At 33.8% G+C, this 23,157-nt stretch overlaps 3 protein-coding genes across 4 annotated transcripts; 2 read left to right on the top strand and 1 right to left on the bottom strand.

The window, feature by feature from the left end:
• The first annotated feature begins 373 nt into the window (after positions 1–373).
• LOC107467187 (protein FAR1-RELATED SEQUENCE 5-like) lies at positions 374–3,031 on the top strand. The gene is made up of 3 exons (XM_016086227.1): positions 374–385; positions 495–2,876; positions 2,963–3,031. The coding sequence occupies exons 1-3, from the start codon at positions 374–376 to the stop codon at positions 3,029–3,031; spliced, it is 2,463 nt and encodes an 820-aa protein (XP_015941713.1).
• Positions 3,032–12,167: 9,136 nt separating this feature from the next.
• Positions 12,168–16,103, top strand: LOC107467523 (uncharacterized). Of its 2 annotated transcripts, XM_016086644.3 has the most exons (10): positions 12,169–12,472; positions 12,882–12,949; positions 13,192–13,217; positions 14,010–14,100; positions 14,446–14,541; positions 14,622–14,690; positions 14,914–14,972; positions 15,067–15,189; positions 15,572–15,643; positions 15,724–16,103. In XM_016086644.3, exons 1-10 carry the CDS (start codon positions 12,374–12,376, stop codon positions 15,786–15,788), a joined length of 768 nt encoding a protein of 255 aa, XP_015942130.1. In that variant the 5' UTR covers positions 12,169–12,373; the 3' UTR covers positions 15,789–16,103. The 2 variants fall into 2 exon arrangements, with proteins under 2 accessions (XP_020986974.1, XP_015942130.1); XM_021131315.2 differs by lacking the exon at positions 14,914–14,972 and having other exon boundaries at positions 12,168–12,472.
• Positions 16,104–19,181: 3,078 nt separating this feature from the next.
• On the bottom strand, positions 19,182–20,900 carry LOC107467418 (probable cinnamyl alcohol dehydrogenase). Its single transcript, XM_016086511.2, has 4 exons — positions 20,668–20,900; positions 20,238–20,579; positions 19,694–20,133; positions 19,182–19,608 (listed from the first exon to the last, which is right to left on the bottom strand). Exons 1-4 carry the CDS (start codon positions 20,754–20,756, stop codon positions 19,406–19,408), a joined length of 1,074 nt encoding a protein of 357 aa, XP_015941997.1. The 5' UTR covers positions 20,757–20,900; the 3' UTR covers positions 19,182–19,405.
• Between the last annotated feature and the right edge of the window lie 2,257 nt (positions 20,901–23,157).

Below are 23,157 nucleotides of genomic sequence, written 5' to 3'. Positions count from 1 at the left end.
TTAGATCATTATTAAATTTGATCCAACGGTGGGTTATATTTTGTCAATTATAATCAATTTTTTTTTGCAATTAGTGGTATATGAACTACGGCCCAATAGAATTTGTTATTTCCATAAAAAATTTTGCTGAATCCTAAATTTCACCCACACACAAAATTGAATTTCATAATTTCCAACTAGTTAAACACACAATTGTCTCCTTCGTCAACATCAACATCATTATCTTCTTCTTCACTCTAATATTAATTCTGTTGATGTTCAACTATACATCTCCTAAGTTTCATATTTTACACCCTTACAAGCTTTTTTCTTTATCAAATTTATGGCGTATATCTTATCTCTCAATCTCTGCGAGGAAGTAATCTGAATCCCAATGTCTAATGTGGTAGGTTTTTCATCAATCTGAAACCTAAGTCACACTCTTAGGATTAATTTTGATAGATTTCTTGCATCATGCCATCAAATACCTAGCCTAAATTAATTTGTTCATGTAGGATTATGTAGATGACACCAATAATGTTGACGGGTTTCACGGGAATTTGGAGAATCCCTTGAGAAACAGTGATGAGCTCCTGGACGACGATATCTTCATGGATGCTAACTTGGCAAATGCAGAAGTTGGTGCTTCTGAATCCAATGAAGGTACCCATTTTGATCAATTGGATGAATCTTATAAGATTGACGGGTGGGAGGACATAGGAAAGACTGAGTTCTTGAATATTGTAGATGTTGATATAAAAAGATATCATTTCAGTGATCTAGGAGTGGCTTTTGATTTCTACAATGCATTTGCCAAGTCAAAGGGATTTAGTGGTCGAAAAAGTAAGACGCGAAAGCACAATGGGATAATCAATCGACAGAATTTTGTTTGTTGTCGCGAGGGCTTCCGACGAAAAAAGGCAGATAATATGCATACCAGAAAACAAGAGCCTAGAGCTGAAACTAGATGTGGCTGTAAGGCAAAGGTTCAGGTGTCATTTGACGTTGTTAGTGGTCGCTGGATTGTTTCAAAATTTTCTGATTTGCATAATCATGACCTTCTTCCTCCAATTTTTACTGCAATGCTTCCTGGTCACAGAAAAATACCTGCTGCAGATATTGAGCAAATAAATATAATGAGGAAGGGTGGATTAGGCACTGCACATATTTTTGCAACACTCTCAAGCCAATCTGGTGGTCACCACAATGTTCCCTTTTTGCCCAGGGACTTGTACAATCAAGTCGCACAGCAATGTCGACGGTTGAAGGGTGATGCTAGTGCAGCTCTTCAATTTTTGAGGAAGATGAAGTCCATTGATCCTGTCATGGTTATAAGATATGAGGTTGATAGGTTTCACTCGATAAAGAATTTATTTTGGTGTGATGGAATAAGCCAAATGGATTATCAATTGTTTGGTGATGTATTGGCTTTTGACGCTACTTACAAGAAGAACAAATATCATTGTCCGCTTGTCGTTTTTTCGGGTGTTAATAACCATAATCGCACAGTTGTCTTTGCGGCCGCTCTTGTGTGTGATGAGTCAGAGCAAACATATATTTGGTTGTTAAAAAGTTTACTGGAAGCAATGAAGGGGAAGGCCCCAATTTTAGTTATCACAGATGGTGCCCTTTCAATGAAAAATGCAATCGAAAAAATTTTTCCTAATGCACATCATCGCCTATGTGCTTGGCACCTTATTCGCAATGCCACAAGTAATGTAGGTAATCCTAGGTTCACATCGCAGTTTAAGAAGTGCATGCTGGGTGATTACGAGGTTGGTGTATTCCGTAGTAAGTGGGATCGGATGGTTGAAGAGTTTGATGTGCAAGACAAGCAATGGATAATTGATATGTATGATAACCGTCATAGTTGGGCAACAGCACATATCCGTGGGAAGTTCTTTGCTGGGTTTAGGACCACTTCTCGATGTGAGGGGTTGCACTCAGTTATTGCAAAGTATGTCAAGTCCAGGTATAATTTAAGAGATTTTGTAGAGCACTTTGATAGATGTGTTGCCTACATTCGTTTCAAAGATAGTCTAGCAGACTTTGAATGTGCACATGGAGTACCTGTGATGCAAACTCATTTATTGTCATTGGAGAAGTCTGCAGCTAATTTATATACAAGAGAGGTATTTTTTCTATTTCGCCCTATTATTATAAGGTCTGGTTCAATGAAAGTGTTAGATTGCATTGATGTTGGTTCTTATATGTTATACATTGTGGTTAAGTATGGTAGTCCTAACGATACATGGCAAGTATCTTTCTGTGATTTACCAATGGAGTTTACTTGCTCCTGTATGAGGATGGAGTCATTTGGCATTCCTTGCGAACACATTCTATCTGTTTTAGTTACACTTGACATTTGTGAATTGCCAAAATGTTTAGTTCTAGATAGGTGGACCAAAAATGTGAAACAACAAATACAAGATACAAGGGGGTTCACTTGGGATTGCTTAAAGTCTACCCAATACTGGTGTTTGATGGACTGGTTTAGATTGGTGGCTACACTATCAGCAGGTAAAGATGATAGGTTCAGGAGCATGAGGGATTGGGCGATAAACACAGTGGATAAAATGAAAGCCGATGATATTGCTAGTGCAGTTGCTTCTAGTAGTGCAATTCCTGCCACTCATACAGATCCTCGTGACCCCCCAATTCGTAGAAGAGCTAAGGATCGTGCCGGACAACGGTGTAGTATATGTCGGGAGCTCGGACATAACAAAACTACATGTCCAGATCGGAGTAAGTATGATAGGGGTTCACATGAACGGCATAGTCTACTTACAGATGATGATGCATATGAGGCTATGTGGGATGAGGAAGAAGACTTCATTTATGAGGAAGATGAAGGTGAATGTGCGGTAAATTCTAGTTCTAAATCTAGCAGAGATCAAGTGAGACATTTCTCAACTTTGATATTTTATTTACTGACTACTTTAGAATTTTTCATGTGTTGCTCATAAATTTTGTGTTATTTCAGGATATGGAGATAGATGACTCTAATTATGAATTTGGAAATGAGGACGATGGAGCCAATGAAATTAATTAGGCCTATATTATTTTTGTTTCATTTAATTTGTAATGTGTATTACGTATTATTTACTTGTCCCAGCTCAAATTACCTTTGATTTAACCTTTAGTTTTTTTTTGTCTTTTTGAAATATGGATATCTTCTATTTAAATACATCACAAATGTGGGAAACTAATCCTGTCTAATTTGGTGTATGTTGGGTTTAAGTTCTAACTTTTAATTATGTCTAATTGAGTTTTTGTAGTTACTGATTACCAATTTTAAGCTACATTGATGAAAGATGAAAGATGAAAGTTGGGAATAAATATGGTGTTTATGTTAAAATTTGAGGGGTTTTTTCATCTTGTCTTTTGTTTTGGGTATTAGTGTTTCATAAGTCTGAATGCTTGGATCTTATATTACTCTTCATATAATAACAAGGATATTCAAATTCATGCACTAGTAATATTATGTAAGTTAGTTGGTGGTAGATCATACAATGGCAAAACTCAATCCTTTTAACTTCAATTCATTCATTAGTTATGCTATGCAAGTTAGTTAGTGATAGATCATACAAAGACAACAATGGACTCTTTTAAATTCATTATTCTAAGTTGTCTGCTGTTTTATGATTATATTTCTATTTTAAAGTGCTACTTTTTCACTAGTATGAGACACAAGAGACTTACAAAAATGAATCCTGTTAGTAAAAAATAGTCACTCAATTTTTTTAATTCATCTCAATTTTTGAGAAATTGAGATGAGTTAATTATTTTATCACACATTGAAGTCTCTAAAAATAGAAGAGAATAATGTAAAATAGTCCTTTGTTATCCTCTATCATCATCTCTGTGACTATTTCTATGACAGGTTTCTTTTTATGTTAATAACATAGTGCTTTAAACTATGTGCTCTCATTTCATTGTTCTTTAATGATGAGAAGATTTTTAGTTATTAGTTAAATTTTAATATTTTTTGCACCTTGCAACAAGATTGCTATGTGCATCGGTTTAATTCAATGTGAAAAATGAGTAAAAAATAATTTAAATATGATTAAAATAGTTTAAATCATAAGCATGGATAATTATCTTATCCATAAGCAAAATAAACATTTTGGAACTTAAATTCAAATACCTAAGTTAATAACCATATGATAGAAATATTTTTGCACTCAAATTTAAATATCTAGTTAATTTTTTGCCACAACTGCATTCCACCATCGATCTGTGCTTATTTGAACGTCTCGCTTCCTTTCGTTGCTCTCAGATAATACAAGCTTCAAGGTGCTACTCATGCGGACCTTCTCATCCTTGAGCTACATGTTCACCAAATTGGCACTTTAATAATACGATGATTATAAGTAGAGCTAAGACAACTCAAGGTGTGTACCCTTACCACTCCAAGGACAGATGGGGTGAAGTGAGATTCCATATTCAGCCATTGCATAACCCAACAAGCAGAATTTTCACTGTGTCAGATTGTTAAAGTTTGATTAAAACCTCAATGGAAGGATGTGCATTGACAAGAGAAGCGAAAACATACTAATAAATGGTCTACCTTGATTCCAGTTGCGGTAATCCATATCCTCTGAGTATATCCCATTTTTCAAAATGGTTCTTACCTGGCATTCCATGTTTGACATAATCCTCTGATAATATTATTTGAACAAGCACTTGTCCCTGTAACCATGGCTTTATGAGACACAATGGACCTTGTTTTAGCATATCATGTTACTTGCTATATTGAAATACTTACTATTACTTTCATGTCTTGGAACCTTTGTTCCTCGCCATGTTTTGGTGATAACACATCGAAATAATAGGTTACCTTGTCTATGATGCTAAAGACTATAAGATACCAATGACCAACCTTCTCCTTAATTGGTATATATACCTAAAATTTGAAAATTTCTTTGATTTAAATATCATGTACACAACAAATGATATATATACCTAAATTAGTTTTGTCCTCTAATTTTAAATACTTAAATTAGTTAAGGTCAGTGGACATACCCACTTAATATTCTTGTTGGGTTGCATAAAATCTTTTCCATAGTCTCTGAGCAAGTCATCCAGTGTTTTATCTCTAAAGATGTCCTCCTGGAATTTGATAAATAATGTATAGCATAACACACAAAATATGAGACTAGTCAATTCAAATTGTATTAAATCCAGTTAATCATTCACACAATTGTACAAGTTTCTAGACATAACACTCATATTAGACTTACTATATGCTACATTGTTACACATATTTAGAATTGTTATACTTAATAATTGAGATTACCGCAAACAATGGTGGTAAGCTCCACAGTATCCTTTTGTTACTCTGTTCATGTGTTGTTCTAATAGCCATCAGTGTAAACACCTGCAATTTTAAGGTAATTTATATTATTGTTTCGATATGTAAATCACCGAAGAATTAATGAGTTAGTGTTGTTAATTTTATGGAATTTTAATTCTTAAATGCAAACCTCTTCTGAAATCTCATGCCCCGGGCACATGCATGTTAGCTGCGCTCTAGAGATTCTGCAGTCCCCATGCTTAATGATCTCCTCTCTGCAATAGAGTTCAGTGAATTGGATAAACAAATTTTAGTTCAATGTCATCTTCATGTAAGGTTTCTCATGGAGACACTTAAAAAGCAACAACTTACTCCCCATCAAGTGATGAACAAAAGATATATGCTCCGATTTTCTCATGTTCTTTTCTTAAATTCATCTCAGGGACTGGTTTGAAAGTGAATGATAACTCCACTAACGATGCAACATCGTGATTGACTTTTTTTCCTGATAGGATTTTCCCTCTTGGTGCAGCAGCTTGGAGATGCAGTTGCGTACTTAGTGTTTCAACGAGGGTGCTGCGATGGTTATTCTTTGGTGGGACAGTGCTTGAGGCATTTTCATTTGACAGCATATGCTACGTTTTCCCCATCCATCAACATTAGTAATGGAACCATATCACAAGATAAAAAATGATATTACAAATCAGAAAATTCATGAGATGCAAAGTGTTACCGGTGTTCGAAATCTTGCCGTGCTACCTATTGCCACTAAATTTCCCTTAGAATTGTTGCCAGTGGGAGCTTTCTGGGTTGGCTTAATCCTATGCGGTGGCTGAGACATGGTTGTAATCACGTGACTCCTTGGAGTTACCACCCTGTTAATGGATTTTGGAGGTGGCATATCAACTGTATTGACTTCAAAAACTTCCTTTGGGTCCTCATCGACATCAGTAAGCAAGGTAATCAGGTCCGTTTCTTTATCCTTGAGCTTAAAATTTTTTTCCTGTGCATTGAGTTTGGTAGTAGATGCTGATTTTAGTTGTTGTTGGACCCTCTCAGTTACACCTTCACTGAACACACCTGAATGAGGTGACCTCATTCTCTGTTTCTTCCTCCGCCCTCCTTTGATCCCACTACTTGAGTCACCGTTGGCAAGAAGGATAGACTCGACATGAGCCAGGGCGTTTATCTGTGTATCAATTTTTTTTCAATGTCGTCAACCTTTTCCCGGAGTAGTCGTATCTCAGACAGCAGAATATCCATCAATGTGTTATTCCCCTCCATATTGAAAATGGCTGAATCGATGATCCTTGCATTCTATTGCGTACGCATTCTTTTGTGGGGGTGATTTACTACTGAGGAGTGTATGTGTCTTTTTGACTTCAGCCACCTTATTTGCTTACACATGGCTACACAAATTCGCCAAATTAGAAAAGCACATATGTAGACACTAATGTCCTACCACTGCCAATGAGTGTGACATAATTTTCTCTCTTTTGTGAGTCTTAGCAAATAGTACTGCATGCTCTCTCTTTTTAAAGTGTGTTTGTTGAGGTTGTACCTGTATACCAGTCGCCCAGGCTGTATTGGCAAAGTTGTGGACATATATGTGGTCTGGTTTGTCCTTGACATATAAGCTTTGGGTGGTGATGATATGAATTTTTGATTAAAAATCATGCCTTTTCTTGGAAATTTATTCTAATAACTGTGTGTGGTAGTGAAATTAAAGAATTTAAATGACCTAAAAAAGCTTATGTGGAAGTGTATAGACTAAGGTGTCATTAGCTTAATTAATAGTAAGTTTAGACATTGAAGAGGCATTGTGTAGGCCAAGGCTCTCGTCGGACCAATGCTACCACAAAGGTACCTTGTTTAATTTTGTGCTAAACTCAATCACAGTCAATAATATAGTTGCATTACTTTGTCTCCATAACTTGTATTAAATATATTTTTTGTGCAGAGCGGGAGAAACAAGTTCAAGGTAACACCTGCAATGGACTTCAATGATGTGCAAGCCAGGATATTTGCATACATCTTCAACAGCGGAGTGTATCAAGAGTAAAAATCTAAACTTTATGTGTTTGCAATATCATAAAAAAAGACAATAACCACATAGTCAAATTATAATTATTGATTAATCCATGTGTTCTTGTTGACTCTACAAAGGGAGTATCTGGTGAAGATGGGCGAAATGAAAGCTACAAGAAAAATCATGCATAGCCTTCTTCCTGAAAATGATATAGACGAATTGGTCGTGCAAATGCTATGCAAAAATGTGACATTCGCTCAATTTGCTTGCCCTGACCCCTACATTTGGTGTCTTCCTCCCACTTTTGCGGTTAGTTAGTCCAATTGCATGAAATATTATGAATATTGTGATCATAACATAGCATATTTTAATAGAGTTTATCAACTATACTCCAATAATTTATTTAACATGAATTTTGATTGATAGGAGGATGTGCATGAGAAAAAGAGTCAAGCACTCATGCAGATGGAGTATATGGACACTTGGATCAAAGCATCAACACAACTGTAATATGTAAGATGACCCTCTCCTTTAAATTCTACAAAATCTTTAATTTGGATACAGTATTGTTTATTGTTACCTTTAAGTTTAAAGGCCCTCTGTATTAAGAGTAAGGGAAAGTATGAGGAGCCAATGAAATATTTATACAATGTGTACAATGGAGGTTTATGGAGTATTAGAGATATAATCATTAGTGTTACATTTTTCCATCAGCTGAAGCTTTTGGGATGAGTGGTATCATGATATGGTATTAAAGCGTTAGATCCGAAAGGTCAAGAGTTCGATCCTTGGTGAACCCAAAAATTAAACTAATTTTTCGAAAAGATATTTATTATCCCTTGTACTCGGATGGTTATTCTAAATAGTATAGGGGATGTTCATTTCATAACTCAATAGCCATTGTACACATTGTACAAATAGTCCATTGTCTCCCTAGCGGGATCCTAAGAGTAATTATGATATGTGAATATTCTATATGCTATCTAATTAATCCAAATTTCAAGATATATGTGCCAATTGAGGATCTCGGTGCCAATTGGTTTGCGATGGTAATTGGAATGCCCCAAGAGGCTTTATATTACCTTGACTCTAATCCACAACCGTACTTGGTTAGAGATAGAAAGGCTCGGATGCGCGATGTTGTAAGGCTTCTTTTCATAAGATCAAAAATTACAAATTCGGTGTTTGCTATCAAATAATTTAACCACTCAAAAATTCTTGGTAATTTGTAGGCCAAAATGTTGTTCAAAATAACAACTGAATGCTTTGACACGGATGAGAAATTTCTATCCCATGGCTTACCGGATTGGCCAATTATTGATAGAAAGGGCATACCAAATTGTCGCAGCGGGTAATTGTTAAGCCACCAAAAAATATTTAGCTGATAGTATAATTAAATAACATTGTATAGTAATTGTTTGTTGTTATTGCAGTACCAATTCTGCTAGCTGGGTTATTTCATGGATCAACATGAAAAATCAGTTTGATTATGATTTCCCAGGCATGGTGAGCTACTTGGCTTTGATTACTAATTCTTATCACTATATTAATCAAGGAAATTTCTTTTATTATTTTATTTAAAAAGATAATTGAGTTTCTCGTGTAAAGAAAAACATTATTCATTGGATTGCAATGGGGAGGACATTAAGAATGTTAGAAATTATCCTATCATTTATCCAATCAAATATATATACTAATAGATAACCAAACTCTAACAAAATATAAATTTCATGAAACAGTTGGAACACAACTTGCTTCGTGCTAAGTTAGCGGTGGACTTGGTTACTAGTCCCTTCAATCAGTTGAAGAATGAGATTCTTAAAGATGCAATTGAGTGGGAGAAGCACCAGGTGGGAGCATGAAGGACCAATACCTAAGCATTTTCTTTGTGGCATACGTAGCCCGTATTATGTAGTTTGCTTTAATTATAAACTAGATTTATTTTCAAGCTTTAATTATCATCTAATTTTATTTTATTTGTGCCAGTTTGGATATTATGGGTGTACTTACAAAGGCCTTAACTTTAATTATTATCTATATTATGGATGAATCACTTATTTATCTTTTTCTTTTATTTTATGGCAGTCAAAATATTGGTTGGTCAACATTCATTATTCTTAGAAATTCTTTCATAAAAATGTTATTAAATGCATGCTTTTAATTTTGTAGTTTTATTATATGACATTTCTCCAAATTTATATCTATTTACTGACTAAAAGACTTGTATGTGAAATCATGACACTATTTATTTTTAGAGTTCATGAACATACTTTTACAAAACTAAACATGTATTGATTGTCAACTATTTATGTTACTCAGTGACACAATCATATAATTATAAAAGCATTAAGTATTAATTTATGCACAATAGTACATAACATGACATTACATCACAATCCAAGAGTATTAGCAACATGAAATTGTGGTCTTTAAGTTGGACATAAAGTGAAAGATACTAATTATTGAGTCTTAATTGGCTGCATAACAATGTCAGTTACACAGAATTATGAAATTAAATTAAATAGCATAACATAACTAATCAAGCTCTAATTAATGGTCCTTTATTTTGAGACTCATAACTAGTAGAAAAAATGGATATCTACATTAGTGATCCAAAATTTCAAACTGTGCAACCTGGGAAAGAAGATAAAGAAAAAGATTTTAGAAACATAAATCTAAGTCACAAAGAACAATGTAACAGTTTCAAATCAGATCTTATATAACTTCAGTATTGATAATCTATATTATAGCATTAAGAAAAATATAATATTTATTTAAATTGATTTATTTATATTAAAAGGAAGCTCATTTAAGCTTTACATATTATGCAATTCAAAAGAATTTTACCAAAACCCTTCAATTTGTCTTTAACACAATGAATGTTAAGTATTATGAGCGAAATTTACTTCATCAATTCACTAAACTCAGAATCATTTACCTTCAAAGAAGAATGCATTAATTAATGTAAAGTACTTTAGCGAAGCTGATAATTATATACACAAGGAGATTTGAAGCCAACCCCTCCTCAAGATTGTATAAGTTCAAAAACAATTGAAGATATATATGAATGCATAATGTATTCTTAGTTAGGTTTTCCGATAAAGTGGAACTAATTTCCAATTTGCAGCATAATAAGCAACACACAATCTTTATCCTTTTCAACACATTATTGCAGAAAGTTAAGTTGCAGTAGTTACTTTAAAATCAAAACCAGTTTCAGTTGAAGTCACAATTACAAATAGAATAATCAATAAAAATCATAAGTTAAACATGAAGTGACAAAATGAAAAATACAAAGAACAGGGTTAGTGTTATCTCATAGAGGTGAAGTTTTTTTTGGTCTACTGCTAAGTCATGGAGATAGAGGAGTTTGCTAGATTTGGTCCACCACTGCAATGTAGCAAAACTATCTTCTCGTCCACCACAACAAAAACTACAAAATTAAAAAATTTTGTGCCAAAATCGAACAGGGGACATTCAGATAATGGGAACGGGTAGTGCAAAAGAGAGCATTTCTAGAACAATCAATGAGTCAACAATACTCGTCGCCACTATCGTCCCCATATAGGTGACTGTCTTCCACCGATGCTATGCACCCAACAAGAATACAGTTTCGACAGTTTTCTCCTTATCTAAAGTCGTTAATAATTTAACATTGCTTGCAGTTGATAAATAATAATCTAATTAAATAAATAAATAATGTTAGAAATAACCTAATTTTAGGCTAGGTATTTGATGGCATGATGCAAGAAATCTATCAAAATTAATCCTAAGAGTGTGACTTAGGGTTTCAGATTATCCCATTGTGCTTTCGCGTCTTACTTTTTCGACCACTAAATCCCTTTGACTTGGCAAATGCATTGTAGAAATCAAAAGCCACTCCTAGATCACTGAAATGATATCTTTTTATATCAACATCTACAATATTCAAGAACTCAGTCTTTCCTATGTCCTCCCACCCGTCAATCTTATAAGATTCATCCAATTGATCAAAATGGGTACCTTCATTGGATTCAGAAGCACCAACTTCTGCATTTGCCAAGTTAGCATCCATGAAGATATCGTCGTCCAGGAGCTCATCACTGTTTCTCAAGGGATTCTCCAAATTCCCGTGAAACCCGTCAACATTATTGGTGTCATCTACATAATCCTACATGAACAAATTAATTTAGGCTAGGTATTTGATGGCATGATGCAAGAAATCTATCAAAATTAATCCTAAGAGTGTGACTTAGGGTTTCAGATTGATGAAAAACCTACCTCATTAGACATTGGGATTCAGATTACTTCCTCGCAGAGATTGAGAGATAAGATATACACCGTAAATTTGATAAAGAAAAAAGCTTGTAAGGGTGTAAAATATGAAACTTAGGAGATGTATAGTTGAACATCAACAGAATTAATATTAGAGTGAAGAAGAAGATAATGATGTTGATGTTGATGAAGGAGACAATTGTGTGTTTAACTAGTTGGAAATTATGAAATTCAATTTTGTGTGTGGGTGAAATTTAGGATTCAGCAAAATTTTTTATGGAAATAACAAATTCTATTGGGCCGTAGTTCATATACCATTAATTGCAAAAAAAAAATTGATTATAATTGACAAAATATAACCCACCGTTGGATCAAATTTAATAATGATCTAACCGTTGATTTAAGTTTTCACCACAATTGGTGAAAAAACAAGTGAGGAACACCGAATCATTCACCTACAGTACTTCGCTATTTTTTTTTTCCTAAAACCCTTGGCTCGTTTTCATAAAAGGAAAAAAGTAATTTTGGGCCTATGTTTCTTTGTGCTGTGGAATCCGGTAGAGGGCCCAAGTTCATGTAACTAAGTTTGATTTTACTATATGCTCCCTGCCCATCTCGCATCTGAGTTTGAGCGACCGGAGAGAAGAGAGAGAGAGATTCATTCATAGATCAGAGTGCTGGCATTCGCCATTCGAATTTCGCAGGGAAGAAAGAATCCTGGATCGACTTCTGTTCTGAGCTGACTTAGCAAAATACAAGAAAAGAAGAAGAAGAAGAAGAAGAGGAGCTGTGAACAGTGAAGAAGGCAAAGAAGGATGTTGCCCACATCATCTTCGAAAGGACGCGCTTCGTCCTCCTCTTCTTCTTCTCGACCTAATCCCATGCTCCTTCCCTACCTCCGTAGAATCATCAAGGTTCTTTCTCTCATCTCTCTTACTTCCTTCCCAATTTTCATATCTAAGATCCAATTCACATTTCATTCTACCATTGTTAATGCCATACAACGTTTTCCCCAACAACTGTTGCCATGGGAAACCGAATAGGTTCAGCTCTAATACTCGTGCTTTTTTGTGACTTCTATAATAGTTCGATTAAGTAGGTTTGATTCTGAATTTCTGAATTGAATAGTCATAATTCACTGCTCATCTGTGTCCGATGAAGCAGGTGTGTATGCCTTTCGTTGTTGTGGATTCTGTGTTATGATTCTAATAAGGAAATCCAAACAACGCACTGGAAATTTATATATCTTGATATATGTTTTAGTTCTAATTTCTACTTTGTTAACTCTTTATTTTCTCTCTGTGATTTGATTATGCATTGTAGTGGCAACAAATGGATATCGAATATACGTTTTGGCAAATGCTTCATCTATGTACGTCACCAAAAGTTGTGTAAGTATTAAGTAAATATAGAATTTTCCACTTCTAAAATAGCTAAAAATACATTTTGTTATCATGATCTGCTCCAACAACAGTATGATCCCTCTTTTATTTGACAAATTGCACCATTGTATGGTCTACACACAGACTTATTCCGATGTTCTGGGTTGTATATGTGCTTGGAATTCTGAATTACCTGTTTTTCTGTTTGCCTTTTTTGGTGCACTTGATGTGGAACTGGATAATGGATGCAGCTACCAGCATACAAAGTATCATAAACGTACGTCCTCTTCTGATGATTTTCTTGTTCTATCTTGCCGTAAATATTTATAGATCATGATTAGTTCAATGATTATCTTGTTCTATCATGCCGTAAATATTTATAGAAAATTATTAGTCCAACAATGTTTATTGAGCTTCTTTTTTACATGTGTATTACTGGGTTATTATCTGCAACACTTATGCTAGTTACATGCATATTTCACATGTTCTAGGATCTGGGGTGTGGGGATGACAAATAGATGTTATCCTCGGTAAACTCTTGATAAAAGCATTGTGCATGAAGTAACAAGTTAGAAATGCATTTAGTGATAAATGATGCTGATATGTTATTCATCTTATCTAATCATGTATTGCTGAAGTTTCTTAATCCTGAAATTCACTCACATGGTCTGGCTTTGGCAACATTGCTGCTCAAACAGAAGGTGTTATGAATGTCAACTGATATGAGTCTCGTCCCTCTGTTACATTCCCTTTAGTTGTATCTCTTAAGATTTATTAGTACATTTTAGCAATTTGATCAATTTTGTTCACAGTAATAACGGGGTAAAAATTAATAATTTTACAGTTAACGTGCCTTTTGAGTGAAGATATCACTATGCCTTTGAACTTGAGCCTTAATGATGTTTGTTAAGGATGTTTCGTCATCAACTTAATTTGGTGATATATTACACAGTTGTTTCAGAAAAAAAATGGAAACCATTTCTTACATAAGTATCTATTTTGAAGAGCAAATTTCTTTGTGTTTCATAAAAGGTGTTTAATTTGTTTCTTTTGCCTTATTTGGTATCAGAAACCAAGAACCAATGGGCACGTGACGACCCTGCTTTTGTTGTGATCTGCAGCCTTCTTTTGGCCATTTCAACTCTGGCTTATTGTGCAGCGTAAGTTTCTCTTACACCATGCTGGTGGTGTCTTATCATCATTAGATTGCAAGGAAAAAAAAAATAAAACATTTTAACTATTGTGATGCGAAATCAACATATAATCACAAATGAAAGTCATTGTGTTTCATCTATGCAGCTAAAGGGTAACTGTTTCAAAAAACTTTACAAGCACCAGCAAACAGGCTCATTGAACCTGTGTGTTGCTTTATATTTCGAAATGTATGACTTAGCAAATCTGAAAATACTTGTTTCTAGACTTATATTATTTGCCTCCTTATTGAATTCAGCAAGTGCTACACTGTTCTAATCTTAACTTTTCTGTATTTTGCCATTTATTTTCAGGTATGATCATAGTAGTGCACATGCAATTTTTGTTGTCTTCTCAGTATTGCTCTTCCACTTCTTTTTGACTGGGTTATTTCTAGCTACTTTTTGTTGGTAAGGAAACTTCCAAAAGTAAATAATACATCTATTTCTTTTTTAAGATCTTGATATTAAAGCTGATCTGCAATCTACAGGTTCCTAACTAATGCCTATCTTCGAGAAGAGGCTCCAAATAGCTATGTGGTGGAACAGCGTGTTGAATGGTAAGGTCCAGGATGTTATTTCCTGCTTACCTGCTATGTTAACAGTATTTAGTTGCATACATCAATTTCAAGAGCATGTCCTGATCTTTGTTGAAACTTAATTTGGCACTTCTTCTTTAAAGGCTTGACATCGTTGATAAGCATGGGATTTAATTGGTCACCTGTCTCAGATTTTATTTATTATATTCTAGTGGCTGACTAGATATTTTTTCTTTCATGGAAGGATGTATGCATTTGATGTGCATTGTAACTCTTTCTTCCCAATGTTTGTATTGCTATATGGTAATTTCTTACTCTTTATGTTATAAGATTCTGTCATAATGTTGGCAGCCATATTTCTCGCATTAGAGGGGCACTAATACTGGTTCCTTGGCAGTGATCCATTATTTTCTGTCTCCTCTATTGGTGGCTCATGGCTTCATTCCAGTTTTGCTGTCAAATCTACTGTTCATGGTGGGCGCATCATACTATCATTATCTAAATTTTTTAGGTTACGATGGTAATAATACTCTTCTCTCTCTTGCTTGCTCTCTGTCTCTCTTATTTTAGGTTCTTGGCTTAATAACTGAGTATTACTTTCGGGATTGTATATATATAGTCACTAATGTAATTATCAAGTTAAGCTGCGTACATTACACCTTTTGAGTGCGGCCCTTCCTCAGACCCTGCTTTAACACAGGATGCTTGTGCATCGGACTGTCTTTTTTTTTTCTATATATGGATGTTACAATATATTTCAGTGTAGTTTCCATTGCTGGTGACGGAATAACTGGATGTTAAGAATGTTTGTGGCAAACTTGTTTCTTAGGAATTTAATTTCAGCTTGAATTTGAATTAGTGGGAATAATAGTGAACTAATTGACTGACGTCTATGGCTGTAGTTCTGCCCTTTTTGGAGAGGACCACCTTTTTCCTTTACCCGATTGGTGTTGTAATTGTCCTATCTCCCATTTGTAAGTATTTAAATACGTCTGTCATTTTTGTTCTTTCACGCTGTGTTAATCTCGCAATAAGCTCAATTTTCGGTTTGCAGTGATTTTGAGTGGCTTCAATCCTTCTAGATACTTCATGAATGTGTACTTCAGCCGACAAATATGATCCATTCCGGCTTCAACTTTTGACCTGTCAAGTGTCCTTGAGCTTATTAGGGTATTCTAAGACTACAAGATGAGAAGGCATGGCATGGATGAGTGTTTGATTGTTTGTTTGACGAATGCTATAGCTTGGAAATGTCTCAATTTAGGCCTCCTATCACCCAATAGAAGTTGGATCTGTAGTAGTTCAAGATAACCAGTGTATTTTTTACAGTATTGAATAGAAAGATATTTGTTAAAATGAATATACCCATTGTAATGAATTTTTTCTGTCAATCTGTTATCTTTTATCTAACAAAGAACATTTATGTTAAATATATTCTTATTTTCATCAAAATTCATACATGATAGATTGATAATTGTGTGTAAAATATTCCTGTCATGATCAAACATCGTATCATTAAATGCCAGAGTACTCTTTAAAGTTAGTTCTCTTATGATCATTCCATTGTGTAACACTATCAGATGGACACTGATTAGATTACATTTGTAATTTGCGTTTTGTACGTGCAGTGTTTGTTTCTATTGAGCTTTTGGTCCTAACAAGTAATTAGGGTTAGAGCTGAGGAAGGTCAGAAAAAATTAAAAAGCGTTTGATTTTGATGCATTAAGAGTGTACACCGTCGTTCAATTATATTGGTTCTTTTAGATGACCATTCACGTGTTGATTGTTGAAAGAGAATGTACACCGTCGTTCAATTATATTAATTTTTAAGATAATTATTCACGTGTCTATAAAATAGTTATTTTTATTGATATGGTGATACGTAATTGAATACACATGTAAAATTCATTTACATGGTCAGGGCAGGGCGCAACTGAAAGATATTAAACAAAAATTGTTTCATTGTTGTTGGTTGTTGCAGTTTATTAACTAATGGTGTGTTTGTTTGAGATGAAAATGAGAGGAAGGAAAAGGAAGGAAAAGAAATTGGAAGGAAAATAGTTATTTTCCCTTGTTTGGTTGGAGAGAGAAATGGGAGAGGAAGGAAAATGGATGGAAAAATATTAGTGGGGTCCACTCATTTTTTTTCCCTCCAACAATGGAGAGAAAATGAAGAGAAAACTAATTCTCTCTCTCTACTTCCAATATTACCCCTTTACTTTTTTTAATATATTTTATAATGTAAGGGTAAACATGTCTTTTTATACCATTTCTTTCCTTCTTATTTTCCTTTCATCCAAACACATCTAAAGAAAATAAAAATCCACTCAATTTCTTTCTTTTCCTTTCTTTCCTTTCTATTTCTTTCCTCCCTATTTCTTTCCTTCCAACCAACCATAGCCTAAATGTTTCCTTAGCCTAAATGTTTCCTTAGGTTACTCTCTGCCTATTCTTGTGTGGAGTAGGTGAAATTAAAATATGTACAAATTGTCGCGTAAGGAAATGAAATGCAATGACTAATTTATATCAAGAGATAAAGTCATGCAATGAAGCTGTCTCTTAATCATTAGATGGTATTAAGAAAGGTTAAAAGGAAAAAATAATGCCAAATGCCCAGTGAGACATACATGCACGTCGTTATATAATATAATATTGTCATTCATAGTTGAAGTTGCTACACCTATACGGAGAGAAATGGTCGTTTCTGGGACACATACTACTGACTACAGCCTAAAGGGGTAAGCTTGCCTTAGATACAATTTATTGAAGGCGCCCTTTTGATTCCGAAATACAACCAGCTACATGAATGGGGGGAAAATAAATCATATTAACTAACTTGATTGTTGGATAAAATCAGAGTTGGCTTAAGTAAGAACTAAAATTTAAATAGTTAGTCAAAACGGTCATGCAAGAGTGGATCCATAAGTTTAATCTCGAAGTGCTGAAGAAATAATAGAAAGAATATTCATAAAATGGCATCTGTTAATCAAATTATGGAATTGGTTAGTCACCAAAAAAAAATTATGGAATTGGTTCATTCTACAAAGAGCAACTGTGGCATCTTTTTCCCTCGCATCATTATATTATCTTACAAACGGATGGTTTTTTGTGGCCAAATATACCCGTATATAAAAATATTTTTTGTTTATTTATTATATAAAATTATTTTTTTAAAAAAATATCTTTTTAAAATAAAATATAAATGATAACTTCTTAAAAAAATATTTAATTAAAAAATAATAATATTTAATAGATATTTTTCGTATATCATAAGAGTGCATACACTTGTTTTACATTATAAGTTGGTGAAACATTTGATTAAAAAACAATACTATTTAATTGGATTATGTTAAATAATCAATAATTTTTTTGAACAGCATAAACAACGAATCTTAAAATTGACTCAATTTAAGTAAAACACACTACACTCTAAATTATTTACATAAATCTTAATATTAGAACAACTATACGCATACCTAGTAAATTAAACATCCAATATGTTCACTATTCATATTATTTAATATTTTTATTGTCTACTTATACTTTTTCTATTAGTCATTGTATTTTTTGCGGTGACTCTTGTATTTAGGGCCCGTTTGGAAACTTTAGAAGTAACTTTTTTTAACTTTTGACTTATGAAAAGTAGTAGTATTAATGTCTGGTGCAATTTTCAAAATCAAATTGCAACTTTATAAGAAGCTATTTAGAAGCTTATAGAAAAGTTAAAAAAAAATGATTTTTCTCATAATACTTATACTTTTCATCATATTTCTATAAAATAAACACTTTTAGAGTTAAAAATCCAAACAAAAAATAACTTATTAAGTTATTTTTAACAGAATCATTTATTATTTAAGTTATTTTATTAAAAGAACTTAATTAAGTTGGTTACCCAAATTAAACCTTAATATTGTGTAATAGAGATATTTAAATCTTGGGCAATTATTGAAGAAACAAAATACCAGCCTCGTCATAATATAATAATCATTATTGATCTGAGAATTAGATCAAATTAATTGGTTCAACTGAATTAATTGAAAATTATTCATATGATCATTTTGGTTTAGACTAAAAAAGTTGTTAAAATCTGATAAAATCTATAAACTAATGTGATTTTTTTCTGAAAAATAGTTAAAAGATTAACTTTTAAAAAGAAAATAATTTTTAGAAAATATATATTTTAAACAAAAATACTATTATTATCATTATTATATTTGATAATTAAATTTTAGTTAAATTTTTAAATCTCTAATTACCAATCCTGCTGATTCAATAAACGTTTTCAATCATGCAAACGAAGAATACGAAGCTATGAAGTGTAGTATAAGCTACGAAGCATGTTCCCCTTAACTTACGTGTGTGGCTGAGAGAGAATGTCTCACTTTCACTTTCACTTTCAAATATTAGGTGGGTGGTGTCACTCAACGACTTACACTCTTCCACGCCTTTCAATTCAAGTTGGTGAGCCACTACCCTAATCCATAATCTTTTCTTTTCTACTTTAAACGGATGGAAAATGAAAATCATTTCAATATTCATTCATTCATCAAGAAGACTCCAATTACAAAATAATAACAAGTTTGGTATCAGAAATAGCTTTGAACAGAGGAAACAGAGGAAACAGAGTAATCATGAATTAACAAAACACAAAGAAACTACTTAATCGGGTTTATGCATAGCACCCCATTTATAATCTTCTTCATCAAACTTGTTTAGTTGGTATAATAGTAATAATGTCACTGATCAAGCTTGCTTCCTTTAACATCCACAACAAACCTGTATCTCACATCGTTCTTCTCCAGTCTTTCCACTGCTGTGTTGATATAATCCATGTTCACAATCTCAATCATGGAACTCAGTCCCTTCTCCTTCCAGAATTGCAGCATCTCCTCGGTCTCCTTCATGCTCCCAATGAAACTTCCCGTGATTGATTTCCTCCCTACACACACACCCCAATACCAATATTAACATTAAAACCAGTATATGAAATCAAAAGAGTGGTTGGTTCAGAAGTAGTTACTTACCAAGCATGACCATAGGGCTAACGAATTGAAGAGGGGTGTTGATGACACCCATCAAGATCAACTTGCCATCAAGCTTGAGAAGAGACAGATAAGGTTCAAGAGGGTGTCCAACAGGGACAGTGTCAATGATGTAATCAAGTGAATCAGCAGCTTCTTGCATGCTTGAAGAATCAGAGCTAACCAAGTAGCTATCAGCACCAAGATCCTCAAGTGCTTCTTTCTTCTTCTTATCAGAAGAGCTTATAACAGTGATGTGGTGACCCAGTGCCTTTGCGATCTTCACACCCATGTGTCCAACTCCACCAAGCCCCAATATTCCACCTCTCAGACCACTCTTCTTCAACCCAAAGTGCGCCAGTGGACTGTACACAGTCACACCTGCACACAACAATGGCGCAACTTGCTCTGGCTCCATGCCTTCTGGTATCTTCACAACAAACCTGAACAGAAAACAGTGAACGTTGAACATCCAAAACATCATATCAAATGATGGGTATTTCAGGATTCGCATAAAGACAAGGACTTGAATGAAGAAGCTACTTACTTTTGCTCAACGATCATGGTTTCAGCGAAGCCACCCTGAGTGGGTCTTCCATCAACGTAAACATCGTTGTAAGACCAGATCTTCTTGCTGCAGTAATTCTCTACATCAGATTCGCATGCAGAGCAGGTTTTGCAGCAACCAACGAGGAGTCCCGCTCCCACGATCTCACCCACTTCGAACCTCGTAACGTTGGAGCCAACCTCGAGAACCTCCCCTACGACTTCGTGGCCAGGGACCATAGGGTAATTGGACATGCCAAGATCGTTTTTAATTTGGTGGAGATCGGAATGGCAGAGTCCACAGTAGTGAACTTTGATGTAAACATCATCGGGGCCCGTGTCTCTGCATGCATGGATTTCAATTTAATTTTGAATGACACGAGAGATTCGTTAGTTAATTAGTACAAGTGATGGAAGAGATTATTAAGTACCTGAGAGGGTATGTGTATGGAGAAAGAACACCAGAAGGGTCTCTAGCTGCCCATCCAACAGTTGTCCTTTCGGCCTCAAGGCTACCCATTTTTTCTTGTGAATCTCAATGAGAATGGATCTTAGCTTTTAGATTTAGTGGGTGTTGCAGATCAGAAGGATATATAAAGAAATGTAAGGTTCCATACATGATGCCAAATACCAAGGTGGTGGTGGGTGGGCTCCACCTTGTGGTAGGTGAGTGACTCTGCACCCTGTATTTTTATTTTTTATTTTTTTATCAAAAGAGACTTGCAACACATATAAATTTTTTTGGCATACAAGTTTATACAAGTTAACTTTAACCTAATAAAATTCACTTTTATAATGCAAGAAAGAAGATGAAAAATTTTAAATTATACAGAATTTATCAGTATATATACATCAAAAATTTTTAAATAATACAATATAAATAATTTGTATGTATAAATAACTTGTATGTGAAAAATAATTCATATCAAAAATACTATTTGTAAACTAAAATTAGTTGCTCAAATCAACAATCAATATATTTATAAATAAATATATATAATTTCATTTATTTTGGTCAAGGTGCTTTGTTTCCCTTTGATAGGGGATTGTTGGCTCTAAGCCCAGACATGGATGGATCTATTCTTGTCTTCATGCATTTTCAGGAAGCTCACATGCAAAATTTCATCAAGATCGTGCAGTTATTTTTGTGTAAAATTAATAATAAAAAATTATTAAATAATAATTTAATTAAATTTTTTAAATTATTTAACTATTTTTAATTATTAAAAATAATTGTATGTGAATTTTTATTTTATTTAATTGGACACATCAATTGTTTTATTATGACAGTATCACAATATTAAACTTTTATTATTATGATTTACTTTTAGAGAAAGTTTAGAAGGTCAACATTTTTATTAAAATTTTGTTAGCACTTAACTAATAAAAAAAAGTTAGTAATTTCACATAATTGGATGAAATTTTATACCATTAAAAGTAATAATTATGGCTAATTGATGACTACAAATTACAAAATTTGCTGCCTCCCTAGCACTCTTCTTAGGGAATGAATCCTCTCAATTGTTAAAAAAATTTAAGAGTGTAAAGTATGATTTCTAACTTTTTATTACTCTCTCTTATATTTATTCTTAGTCTTACTTATAAAATTAATAATGAGAAATTATACTTTTTTTAAAGAAATTAGCTCAACACATCAAGTGGAGCATACGAAGACAAAAAGTAAGATCAACATAACCTATATAAAAAGAACTAGGCAACTCAAAGAACTCTACCCTTATCCTTTTGCCATCTTCGTTATTACCATCAATAGCAAAAAGGATTTACACTTAATCACTCCTTGTAGTTTGTAAAGGACAAATGGATAATCTCGTCCACCCTTTTTTCTTGTGCTAAAAAATCCTTCTATTCCTTTCTAGTTAGATGTTCCAAATAATTGCACAGAAACACACCATCCATCTCTTACGCACCTTTTTACTAACAAATATCTCAGTCCAACACAAGAAATGCTCTTTCAACGTCCCTGACACGACCATAGCCTACCAATAAATGATAGCCAAACACACCAAATCTGCCAAGAAAAGTCACAACCAAAAAATAAATGGTGTCCATATTCCACATCTTTGTTACATAACACGCATACAACATCTTCCTGGTTGATCATCCCAAGCCGGCTCAATCTCTCCCTTGTATTGACTTTCCCAGTCAGTACAAACCAAACAAGCAGTTCCACTCTTAGCGGCACTAGCCCTTTACAAATTGTCCTAGTAAAGCTGTAACTTGTTATATCCTCCGAGATTATTTCCGCCTGCAGTACCTGCACAAACGAGTTAGTAGAAAAGACTCCCTGTTTATCAAATTTTCACACAACTTTATCTTCTCTTCCATAATCAAATTTGATCATTCTTAGTGTATCATGTAACTGGTTCACTAAATTTAACTCCCATTGAAATAACTTTTGCCTCCATTGAAAGTTCTATATCCACTCATTCTATCCCAAAATCCACAATCCCCTATAACAGATCTTTTTTTTTTGTTTGAAACTGAAAAGAGCCTCGAAAATTAATCTTTCAGGTTACATTTGTTTACAGAGACAGGACACTGAGACAGGGACATTGAGACACAAAATCATGTTTGGCAGAGGAGACATGGACAGAGACAATGTGTCCAGAGACAGTGAATTAGTATATTTTGTGTCCATCCTGACAAGAAGGATACGAAGACAATAACAAGGGATACAACTTATTTTTTATTTTTTCTTTCATTATTCTTGTTAATTTTTCATAATTATACTTTTTATTGTTATATTTTTCATCTCAAATTTTTTGAATGAAAAAAAATGAGAATAAATTAAATTTTCATAATTTGTTATAGTTTATCACCAAAGAGAATACAAGAACACAAAATTTTGTGTCTCTATCCATCAATGTCTTGTCTTGTCATATTCTCAGTGTCTTGTCATG

The sequence above is a fragment of the Arachis duranensis genome, chromosome 9, assembly GCF_000817695.3.
Source record: "Arachis duranensis cultivar V14167 chromosome 9, aradu.V14167.gnm2.J7QH, whole genome shotgun sequence".
NCBI lineage: Eukaryota > Viridiplantae > Streptophyta > Magnoliopsida > Fabales > Fabaceae > Arachis > Arachis duranensis.
This window is presented reverse-complemented; position numbering and strand designations above follow the sequence as displayed.

Bases quoted from the DNA above. Each gene is read 5' to 3' on its own strand.
- LOC107467187 (XM_016086227.1), top strand. The intron at 2,877-2,962 runs GTGAGACATTTC...GTGTTATTTCAG, and splicing joins CTAAATCTAGCAGAGATCAA to GATATGGAGATAGATGACTC.
- LOC107467523 (XM_016086644.3), top strand. From the start codon at position 12,374: ATGTTGCCCACATCATCTTCGAAAGGACGCGCTTCGTCCTCCTCTTCT. The intron at 14,101-14,445 runs GTAAGTTTCTCT...ATTTATTTTCAG, and splicing joins ACTCTGGCTTATTGTGCAGC to GTATGATCATAGTAGTGCAC. The intron at 14,691-14,913 runs GTAAGGTCCAGG...CTTTCATGGAAG, and splicing joins GTGGAACAGCGTGTTGAATG to GATGTATGCATTTGATGTGC.
- LOC107467418 (XM_016086511.2), bottom strand. From the start codon at position 20,756: ATGGGTAGCCTTGAGGCCGAAAGGACAACTGTTGGATGGGCAGCTAGA. The intron at 20,134-20,237 runs GTAAGTAGCTTC...TTTTCTGTTCAG, and splicing joins ACCATGATCGTTGAGCAAAA to GTTTGTTGTGAAGATACCAG. The intron at 19,609-19,693 runs GTAAGTAACTAC...GTGTGTGTGTAG, and splicing joins TAGCCCTATGGTCATGCTTG to GGAGGAAATCAATCACGGGA.